Genomic DNA, 12180 nt, shown 5'->3' with positions numbered 1-12180 from the left:
TGCTTGCAGATTGTGCGTACAACTGTTGTTGAACTGGCATCCTGCAGAATTTCCTTTCCCAGCCTCATTTATTATCTCTGATTTTAATATGGAGATACTATAGCTGAACCATTTATGTTAAGGGTGGGGGGTGGGGGGGTCAGGAAGCTCCTTTCAAAGAGCAGCCGAAGAAAGATCTTTGTTTTTGTCTCATTATTCACTAATAATTCTTTGATGATTCTCAGAAAAAAATACGAGAAGCCTCCAAAGCCTCCTTCTTTCATCAAGAAATCTTGAATTTATGAGTATTAGAAAAACCTAAGTAATTTGAGAAAAAAATTGGCCTGCATTTGCATAGTGGAAGATGATTGGTTCTTACATTTCATGATGCCATAATGCATTCCTGGCACATTCCCCCTAAAAACTTTTTCCAATGGGATTTACATTTCTTTTCAATCCCTGTTTCTTAAAAAAAATAGTTTTTGAATCTGTGCATTTAAAAACATTCTGAAGAAAGTGTTTCAAAAAAAGGTCTGAGGTGACTTCAAAGGAGCAGTTTGTAATTGTTATTTTTCTTTACTTTAGGGGTAAAATGCTTATTGACAATATTTAATCTTTAAAGCATCTACAAAATATCTTGGAACATTTTTTGTTGCCAGGCGCAGAGCTTGTTTTTTTCCACACAACTGATGGCAAGGATGTTAATTTACAGGAATTATTTCTCAAACTAACACACACACACACACACACACACACACACACACACACACACACACACACACACACACACACACACACACACACACACACACACACACACACACACACACACACACACACACACACACACACACACACAGTAAAGTGCAGTTTGTGATCTCTCATTATTCAGGTCATCAGCATGCCTTGTTTTGGGATCACAATGCTAAAAGCATCAAAAGGAGCACTAGGAAGTCTTGTCCTATTTTTAACGCTCAGTACTTGTGGGGATCAAGTAAATACACTGAAGTACGTGGGATAAATAATAGATGGAGGAAAATCCCAAAACAAACAACAGAAAGAAATGTGGAGAGTCTGAGACTGAGAAACTCTATCTAGCTCTGAGGTAATTACCATCAGTAAAAGGCCCTCAATGTCCCTGTAGCCCCTCGAGTAATCCACAGCCACTCGATACTTGAGAAAAGGAACGTTTCAGCATGGAGAAAGGCCAGGGCAAACTTTTAACAAGTTCAAATGTTACTTAAAAGAAGTTGTAAAAACAAAAGAATGCAAAAACAAAGACAGGAAAAGGGTGGATATTTTTTCCCAATACACAAACCAGATGCTCTTGGTGTGCTAGTATATGATCTGAAGCTGTTTTAACTTAAAAAAATTTAAAAAAGACATTATTTCTTTAACTGCATAGCACAGGATTTTGTGGTCAATACTCTGTGGCAGAACTCCGGCTGTAACTGACCTTACCAAAACCAAAAGTTTTGCTACACAAACAAGAACAACCCACTCTAGTGCAGAGAAAGCTAAGCTGTGCCTCTGGAGAGTTTCCTCCGCTTATTTACTACAAAGGCAGTCTAGAGACTGGATTTATCCCCTGATTTATTCCCTGGCAAGAGTTTCAGCACAAATTAGCCTGGAAGACAGAATCGTGGCTCCTTGATTTCTCCGTCACTACAGTTTAACATCTTTAGTGTCTGTACAGAGATTTAACATTGAAGAGGACATAAATCACTCACACCTTTAGTGCTCAGATTTTATCTACAGGCTATCTACTCTGAGGTCTTACTAGAAGGGACGGAGCTTTTGTACTTTTACTGGAATATTTCTTTTGCTTGAATAACATTTATTTAGTATACTTTATAATTAAACTAAATAAATATTAATCCAGCAAAAGAATTACTTAAGTAAAAGTACAAAAGATTGTGGACACACATGAGCATAGATGTGGTGTGTTCCCAGTCTACAGTGGTCAATATCGATCAAAAGTGGTCCAATAAAGGAACAGTGGTGAACCGGCGACAGGGTCGTGGGCGGCCGAGGCTCACTGATGCACGTGGGGAGCGAAGGTGGGTCCGTGTGGTCCGGTCCAACAGACAATCTCCTGTAGCTTAACTTGCTGAAGAAGTGGATGCTGGTAATATGCTCGACAGATCAGGACTGTTTTGACAGCAAAAGGGGGACCAACACAATAATAGGCAGGTGGTCATGTTATCCCTGATTGGTATATAGACATAATCAAGTACATAAATGAAAATACAGATACAGTGTAAATTCTACGTATGCACAGTAACAAAGTAAAAAATACTTCTTTACTGTCCGTCACTTTAATGAATGCAATTTTGACCTGTTAGGTTTCTTTTACATCGTTTCCTAATCGCAGGTCTTTTACCACAAGGATCTCTGATTTTAAGTCCAAATTTAAAGTCCCAGCATCACTCATTCTAAGGATTCTTTGGTTGCGATTTGAGGCCGACATTCTTAGATCAGGGGGGAACAAATTTTGTTCCAATGTGACCAAAATATAGCTGAAGCTTTTGCAATGTTAAAAACAATGTTCACGTTCATAGCTTAGGACTGCACACAATTCATAAGACAGCTTCAAATACGAACGTATCATAAGTCAAATATTTTCTTTAAACGTACGTCTATCGTAAGAGAATGTTTATATAATGTGAATTATTATAATACACGGTCAGGAAAAACACATATTTCATCACACAGCACATCAAATTAATTTTAGAAAGAAGTCACAGCAATGACAATTTTTAAATTAATTTATTATAGTTTCCGTCATAGAATTCATTAATTTTCTGTTCAGGTTAACATAGAGCCATTCATATACAGAACAAAAAAAAAAAAAAAAAATCTTTTTTTTTAATTAATTCATAAATTTACACTGTCATCTTTAACCACAGAGCAGAAAAAATAAGTCATTTCGTCTCATAAATGCGCTCTTTTATGTAAATACATCAGCATTTTTTTTCTTTTCAGTTTTTTTACTCTCTTGCTCTGCTGGGAAAGATATTTTAGTGAAGTGGTTGAACCCTGAAAGGGACACAAATGAAGAAAGAAATGCAAAAATGTGAGCACGCAATGAAAAGAAAGGCGATGCCAAGCCACCGAAAAACAAACACAATTACACAGAGTGGGTTTTTTTTCCCCCTAAACCGCATCCTTCCTTTGTCTTTAGAGATAAAAATTAAATAAATAAAAGGAAGATGCAAAAACATGACAAGACTGCTCAGTGTATATGTAGACCTTGCAGCAGTCCTTGGATACTTGCAGGAAAAAAAAACCCAGGAAGGCTGGGAACTAAATCTGGCAACCCGGGCTCTGATAGAATTAAAGTTTTTATACACATTTAGTGTTTGTGGCAGACTCTGCGGGTCAGTATAGGTCTGTTTGTGCCTCATGACTTATTTTCGGGACGATGCAGCGAGACAGACGTTGGGGTCGATGGTGGGACCTGAACAGATTCAGCTGAGGCTTCTCATGCCCTCTAGTGGTTACAATCTAGCATCACGTGACATGATTAAGATTATTCCGAGGACACGGCCATGTTAACAACAGAACTGAACCCAGTGCAGTGCTCCTTTGTGATAAGAAGTACAGAAAAAAGGAAACTGGTTCGTCCAAGCAGAAAAAAAAGAAGTAAGAAATAAACAGAAATAAAAAAAAATAAAAAATTTAACCTCGGTTTTTCATTGAAACCTAATGATTCATTGCAAAAGAATGCTAATAATGAAAGAAATTATTAACAGATGCAGGTTAGTGAAATCCACAGAGGTCATCCATCATTATCATGCTGCAAGGCACCAAGCAAATGAATTAAAATCGCCGAAACTCTGTGCCATGGATCCGCAAATCTTTACCTTTTTCACTGCGGCCATTTTTCCCCCTCTATTATACAGATAATCAGCAACCAATCAAATCAAAATGTGTTTAGAAAAACAAAAAACAAAAAAACATTATCTAGAGACTATTTGATCTTGAGATAATAGGGGGAAAAAGCCTCTGGACTTATTCAGAGTATGTAGCTTGATAATATACATTATACACAGTAGATGATTAGACCTGCATCCTCGATTAATGACCTAACAGCGGATCAGTGGAGAGAAGTCAAGTGTGAAAGAGTGTGTGATGAGTCAGATAGATAAACCAAGCACACACACACAGTATCCACATTGTGTATCAGGTAATGTTTACAATCCTGACTCTTGTGTGTGTTGCACGTGTGTGTGTCTATCTGTCGCAAGCTATAAAATACGATAAAACACAGCATATGGAGTGTGTACACACACGTGCACACACACACAGTCTATTTGTTCTACTATTACCACTGCTCTCGATTATGAAATGAAATGATTGGCTGCTATTTTTACACAGGACCCGACTGTGGTATATGAGAGGGAGAGAGAGAGAGAGAGAGAGAGAGAGAGAGAGAGAGAGAGAGAGAGAGAGAAACAAAAAACTGAAAAGCAGCACTACATTGACAGGCAGAGATCCCTGATAGATGGGTTAAAAAATTCACAGGTACATAATAATTAAATGGGAAAAAAAAACAAAAAAACAAGTGCATATCAGATATGTTTCAGTAATATCAGTTCCAAGTGTTGATTTTTATGACAACAGGAAGAACAGACAGGAACAAGTCATAGATGGCTAGACAGTGCTTCAAAACTAAATAGCTCTCCACTCCTTTACGTATCTTTTTTTCTGTCTGCTTCAACAAACAATTATTTTATCCCTTTAATTTTTTTGAAATAAACATGATTCAAATAACTTAAACAGGAAACAAGGACATGCAGAGTAACAACCGGCTCATAAATCATTACAACCATCAAAGGAAGAGCAAACAAACCCAACAGGACAACAACGCTTTTTAGTGGAGACAGAGAGAGAGAGAGAGAGAGAGAGAGAGAGAGAGAGAGAGAGAGAGAGAGATTTATGCATTTACACAGATCCCTAGTGCAACTCCTATAGAAATGAATGATTAGTAAGAACAGACACAGGTTTGGGTAGCAGCCAATCATCTGCGAGCTATCCCTCGTTCACCTCACATTCAGCAAACAAAAAAACGAATGCCTTCCGGGACTCCGTTTTTCACTCTTAAGCCCATATAACGTACAAAGTTGAATACAATGTGCCACTTTATTGATGTAAAGAGAAATAATCTGTGCCTCACAGGAACCATCCACTCTCTAGCGGCCCAAATAGATTTCTTCTAACGTGTCTGGCTTTTCAGGGTTTTTGTTTCCCACTGAAAAGTTTTTTCCCCTTTCGGTCTCTCAGGTGAACAACAAAGAAAGAAAAAAACAACAACAATCAAAGCAATCTCAGCTCGTTTGCGCTCCTCTATTATCCAATGTCAGATAATTGGATCGTTTATAAGGCCATTAAAATAGATGCCATGCTTTGATTCGTTGCCTTTGAGGAGCACTTTTCATTAAACAGGCCAGCGTTCCATATTCCCATTTTCCCCTCCATCCTTCTCTTTGTATATTCCCCACAGGAACCTTTTCAGGAACCCAAGGACCTGAATTCCTGTACTTTGTCCTGCAGAAATATGGAACATCTCAGGAAACTTTTCACAAATACGATAATTTTGGAAAGCCTTCCAACCCAAGAAGCTTTCAGTAATTACAGGAACTTGGGGAGCATTTCTCTTGCAGAAACCCATTTTTGGTTCCAGAGATGCCATCACTTTGTGAACATGTTCATATTTGACAAGATTTCAGGAAATTGCTAAGCATTTTTATGTCCGAAAAACATTTTAGGGATGCCAGCTTTGGGAAAACTCGCACTGCAGGGACTTCTTAGAGAATGTCAGAAACCTCCGCCCAATAAATGAAGTTTTGCACAAATTCAGCACCTTGGCAAAGATTTCTAGCCTGGGAAACCTTTCCAGGGGTACCAATACTTTTATAACATTTCACATATACAGGAACTTAGGAAATTAGGAAAGATTACCGGCCCAGAAACCTTATCAAGGATACCAAGCACTCTCAGAAGATTTTCATCAAAGGAACATTTACAGGAAATCAGGAACTTGGGAAGCTTTTCTATCCTAGAAACTTGTAACAGTTTCCCAGCAGTTTTGGAAGATTTTCAGAATGATTTTCCAAAATTTTACCTCAGGAACATTAACTTCAGTGTATATTTTGAGTATATTTTCCCCACAGAAACCTCTATCCAGGACTACAGAAAATTTAGACTTTTTCTGCACCAATTTTAATATGTGTTCCAAGAACTGTTTCCTTTTCTTCTCTAGAGCAATGTTTGTGTCTGTATTGCTGTTGTGCTGACTTTTTTGACCAAAGTGAAATTACTGCTATCACTCTAGAGGTGTTTAGTTTCTTTTCTACTACGAATTCCTGACCTTTGTTTTAAATCAGCGGTAAGATGGTGCGCTTGTGAAGGGCGAAGCACAAAATTGTATGTTTGTTCAGACTTTGGTGAACAATACAGAAGCTAAAATCGCAGTTTCCTCCTCTAGACTTCCTCTTCAAGACTGCATTCCAAAGTGAAAACATCAAGGCTTTTTTTCCCTACACCTCCCCCTACTAAAGAACTAAGAATCATATTTCCGATTTCAGTCAGCTGTTCATGTTCATGTTATGCTGACTGAGACTTCCTGCGGTGCAATTCTCACACTTATCTGCTCTCTCGGCATATCGAATCGCCAGGTCATGTGGCGCACGTACCGATTTTGTCAAGCGACAGGCATCCCTGTGTCAACAAGCTTGGATGTTACATTTTAATATTAACAGATCTATAGGACATACATTTTCCTGGGCCTCCTGGGCGTCTTTGAAGGCTAATCAGTTTACTAGCATGGAAATGTTGCATGTTGGAATGCTGGAGGCTGGGTAAAAGTCTCAAAATTCTTAGGAAAAGAAAGCCTAGAAAGCTCCATCTTATCAACAATTTAAAAAAAGCAGACGTTACTTAAACCTGAGATTAGCAAACCTAGCAAGCTAGCAAACATTATACCAACAATTACACTGAGTAATTTGTACCGGTGGTAAACTAGCTAATGTACATTAACAATAACATTAGACCACAAGCTGGCTGGAGAACTTTCGGCTAACTGTCTCATTGTGCAAAGAAAAGAAATTGCTTGATTTTTTTACAGGTAAACTACCCAATATTATGCTAACTATTATATTCAAGAGATATTCAAAGCTCGCCAACGTTTATTTTATTATATAAAATGTTAGAACTATTATAACATAACTGGTACACACTAGAGGTGAAGTAACTGGCTAGTGCGCATTGTCAACTATTATGACGATGTCATTTGAACCGATTTTGCGATATGTTTTCATTCAGGAACTCAAACGAAACATCCGGAGGTGCTTATGAGGAGTCCAAAGAGGCTTCATTCTTTCTGAATGAAACACAGCCCAGAAGCAGCAAAGAATGTCATGCTTGTGTTACTGTTCAGCAGTAGAAGTAACTTGTCGTGCCACCGAGTGAGCGTGTGTCCAGCTGTGCGCATACATCTGTAAAGCTTGTTAGGGATCCAGGATCCCGGCTGTAAACACGGCACTGCTGCATTGCAGATGTGACAGGGCACAGCGGAGCTTTGTCCCGAACGCAGCAGCTTAGAGGGCGACGCTATTAAAGTGCATCCTCTTAATCCTCTTGCTGTTCTGACTCAGCGCTCAGAGCAAGTGCACACTTGGGGGGGAAAGAGAAACTGCGTCAGCAGCACACACGAAGAGAGCGATGACTGCACAACACAGGCATCTAAAACAGGCATCCTCCTTCAGATTCCCGGTAGTTATCAAGAGGACTGTTTTGAACACACCCTGAACTCGATTAGTCTCCAAGGCACTCGGTTTCGATTTCACAACTTCAGATTTTTTTTCTTCGCTCGACCAAAATCAATTTTTTAAACCAACTACGGCCCCTGAAGCTTTTTGAAATGAGGTCTGAAGAAAAAAATTTGTAGAAACTAAATTATTATACAATTATTTTAGATAGATTTTTGAGGGTCTCAAAAGTGTGTACACCACCACCTTGATTTTTTTTTACACCCAGGAGGCCCCGCCCCTCAATCCTTCAGGCCCTAAATATATACGACAGCTGAATTAAATTTTTAATAAAAAAGGGGGGTCAAATACATACTTTCCTCACAAAACCAATTTTTTGCTATCAGCACAATGCACCTGCACAGAATGCATGCTGATCAGAAACGCATTCGGATTCGAGAGCGTACGCACCGATTCGTTTGTCCGTTTGCTTATTAAACAACGACCCTCAACAACCCTCTCTGGTCAGATCAAAGTTTCATTTAGGTATGGAAATGTCGCCACGTTGTTTTGAATAATGTTCACTTCGCAGCCAGCGATGGCATGTCACCATGGAAACAGCCCTGCCTGATGCAGCAGGGCAGAGCTTGGCGTGCCCGGTTGAGCACGATGCCCATCAAATCCTCATCATCCTCTGGTGTGAAGGACTGAAAAAAGGCACAAATCCTACACACAAGAAGCAGCTAGTGTGGCGGGGAAAAAAAAATCCCACCGTCATAAATCCAGGGTTATTTTTGGCAGGCGGGGAGTGCTCTAAAGCCGGCAAGGAAGAGAAACGCAGGGAGGGGAAATGTGTGTGTGGGTTTGTGTGGGTGTGTGTTTGTGTTTCGAGGGGGTCAAATGTGGAGTTTGTTCGACAGAAAAAGAAGGAGACATGAAAAAATGTACTGTGATTTTGTTAAAAATGCACAGAAAATGTGTCGGTTCTTTTTGTTGCTTCTCTTCCTCCCTATATTTGACACTCATGAATGGATTTGTTGCAATGTAGAGTTTTGTTCGAACACACACACACACACACACACACACACACACACACACACGGATGTGAACACCCCATACTGGGGACTTTGTGACCTCATTTGAATGCTGGGATTTAGCTGATCTCCCTCTCCCTCTTTTTATTCCCATACAACCCCTGCTGGTTTACTACCCCACTATTCATACCCCCACAATGACACAATACACACTGCTGCTTGAGATAAAGTTATATGAGAAATGTTTTGGATGTGTCTAGATAGCCACATTTACATCAGCTTATAATATGCATATACTATGAAGGTTTTTTTTTTTTAATTCTGAATGTTGCTGACAGCAGCCTGGTTCAATTTTTTCATTTTTTTCCATTTGATTTATAATTTATTCTATATTGCAAAGCGTGTTCATATTTGCTTTCGTTTCATTCAGCACCTGGTGTAGAAGGCCATGTCCTACCAAATTTACACATCATGGTAATTTGGAGTGAGATTCACCCCATTCCAGGCTCTCCTGCTTTTGATTTGCAATTTTACAAAAATTACAATTAGTTTTCTGTGACGTTTAATTTACTGCCTAAAAGAACGATTTAACAAACTCAAATGGTTACAGGTTTGTCGGTGAAAACATCGCCGTCTATTTCACCAAAAATCTGCCCTACAACAAAAAGACAGACCAAGAGAGAAGGATGGAAAGAGACAAGGGAATATTGTCTGCTTCTATATGCCTTGCCTACTGAAATGGGCTCCTGCTGTGCTGAACATTGCCACCAACCATAACGTTTTCCGTTCAGCTTAAGCGATGAAAGGGACAGACCTACTTCTGCTCTCTTTTCCGACTCCTTTCATTTCTCCTTTTCTTCTCTATTCACCATAACTGACTGACAATGTCACCCAACATCCAAGACATTTTTTTCTTTCTCCATAATTGAACCCTCTGAGTGCAGTTCATGCCACTGGCCAAGAGTGCAAAAGTATATCGCCCCACTGGCTTTAAAAATCAGAGCGAAATCTGGACTCAAAGTGCTGCATTAACTCATGTTTCACGCATTCACAAATGGTATCAGATTTAGAATTCTTTCCCTCTTTCATAGGGAAATCGCTCCACTGACTGCTGTAACAAGCCTATTGTGGTTTTTAAAAATGGTCAAACATATAAGATAAATCTGCATGTTTAGTTTTCATTTTTTCAAAGTCTGCAAGCAAAATAATTATAGGAGTGCACCGAGAACCATGAAGGCCAATCACAACACACACACACACACACACACTCTCTTTATCTCTTTCACACAAAGGGCCATAGTTTAGTAAACCCATCACTAAATAGAGTGGTCTGGAACAGTCTTTTGATGGATTCTGCATATCCATTGAGCAAACAGCAATAGAAAAGAAAAAAAAAAAATCACATATGTTCACCCATGGTCATGGCTGGTCCCACCCAGCTCTGCCAGAGACTGGATGGAAGTAAATTACCTTTGGAATATGATCCAATGAGTAAGAAGGGGGGGGGATGTAGGCAGAGTTTGGTTCCCTTCCTCTCCTGATAACTTCCACTGGATTTATTTCTTTAAAATTCAGATGAACTACATTTAAAGTCCACCTTGTCTCCTCATTACCCCCCATTTAGAGCAGGCTGCTTAACATAAGGGTTCTCCAGCAGGTAGCGATAGTTCTCATAATTGTCTAACATATACTTTGGGGCATACATGTGCTCTTTAGGGTCCGTGGGAGGGTATTCCTGTACAGAGCCATCAAACCAACCCCCAGTTCGGATCAGCTCACGAATGTAATTAAGGTCCCGCTTGTCCTCGTAGTCACCCCAACGAGGGAAGTCACCATTTTGGGCAGATACAAGTTTGAAGTGAATGCCCTCGGGAGTGAAGCACCAGGAACAGTGCCATCCAGCAAAATGGAATGGGCTTCCAAGTGACCACTGCACCAGGATGTGTCCCGTGTCATTCTCGTATTTGCGGAAATTAGGCATGGTGTAGTACTCGCGCCGGCGCAAGCGGATGCCATCATTTTCATAGACCTCCTTGAGCATCCCCACTGTGCACCCTGAAACCACTTCGAGAGAGCCAAGCTGCTTCCAGAAAAAGCCATAGAGCGATTTGCGCATGTGGATGGCAAATGGCTCAGTCCAGCCATCGAACAGCTTGAGGAAAAGAATGCCCTCACGAGCCGGGATCTCGTCAGCATCATTGATGAGGAAAACATCATCAGGACGTGCACCCCGCACTCTACCCATGCCATTTCTTGTAAGGAAAGTGCGCAGGTAGTCATCAGCAATCCAGCCGTCCTGTCGGCCGCCATCGGGAAAGTGGTCCAGGAATACATAAAGGATCTTATGACGCATGTAGTTGTAAGTCCCATTCAGCAGCATATGCAGGAAGCTTAGTGGGCGGCGCTCTCCATATGCCGTGAAATTAGACTCGCATACAAGAAAGAGATCAACAGCGTTAACCAACTCATGGAAACGAGCGTGGAGCAGGTCAAACTCATGGTTGATGTTAATCGCATTAATTATGCGTCGAGGCTTCTCACGAGGGGTCAGTCTCTCTTTGGTCGGGAGGTTTGAGTGGTACACCATTGTGGGCACTCCACAGTAGGGACCGTGCCAACCAGAACGGCAAACACACTTTACAAGACGCTTGCCACGTTTGGGCTTCAATCGGCCGGGACTGGAGTCTTCCACCAATTTGGCTCGTGCATTGGAGTCCTCTGCAACTTGCAAGATGTTCCTATGATGGACCTCAGCCACTGTAGGCTTACCTTTTCCTGCCCCAGAATCATCTCTCGGGGGCAGTATCTCTGTCCCCTGCCGGAAGCACAGGGCACCAGCTTTTGTCCGGACAAAGTAAGGTGTGTTGTCCTCCTGGAGGATGAAGTGGCGCTTGTGCAAGTCACCCAAAATTTTTATGGGGTCTGGAGTTGATGCATGATGGGATTCCTGTTTCTTCACTATAACACTAGGAGAATTCAATCTCACAAGGTCCACTCCTTGGTGCACTGCACTACTGGGTTGCCACATAATCAACTTCATGTCTTCTTTCTGCTGTCAATACACAAAGATAATAAAATAAGATAGAAAGTATGTGGTCAAATTTTATATGTTTAAATGCACTATATGGCTAAAACTATCTGAACACCTCAATAAGGTGATGTGGAAGAACTTCAGAGGCTTGCACATAGTCCTGACCTCAACCCTACTGAGAAACTTTAGGATAAATCATTGATACTTATTCCTAATATTACAATTCAAAATCGTGTGGAATCTGAGCCATAATAGATGCAAAGGAAAGACCAATTCCAATGACTAGTGTTGTGTAATAGGATGTTTACCAAGTACATAAGGATGTCATGGCCATAATACTTTTAGCTATATCGTGTATATACAGTTAATTTTATATATAGGTCTT

The 12180-nt window shown here is 40.4% G+C and overlaps 1 protein-coding gene across 5 annotated transcripts in view; it reads right to left on the bottom strand.

The window, feature by feature from the left end:
• Positions 1–2731: 2731 nt before the first annotated feature.
• The window catches only part of mgat3b (beta-1,4-mannosyl-glycoprotein 4-beta-N-acetylglucosaminyltransferase b), a 54244-nt gene continuing 44795 nt past the window's right edge, over positions 2732–12180 (bottom strand). For 4 of the 5 annotated variants that reach the window (XM_046845634.1, XM_046845655.1, XM_046845645.1 and 1 more), the window contains one exon: positions 2732–11816. In XM_046845634.1, the coding sequence (XP_046701590.1) occupies positions 10374–11816 (1443 nt within the window). In that variant the 3' untranslated portion in view covers positions 2732–10373. The remainder of the gene's footprint in view (positions 11817–12180) is intronic. The other variant, XM_046845628.1, reaches the window with a different exon arrangement.

Source organism: Silurus meridionalis, chromosome 1 (genome assembly GCF_014805685.1).
Source record: "Silurus meridionalis isolate SWU-2019-XX chromosome 1, ASM1480568v1, whole genome shotgun sequence".
In the NCBI taxonomy this organism is placed as follows: domain Eukaryota; kingdom Metazoa; phylum Chordata; class Actinopteri; order Siluriformes; family Siluridae; genus Silurus; species Silurus meridionalis.
Note: the sequence above shows the minus strand (reverse complement) of the source record. Positions and strands in the feature narration are given on the sequence as shown.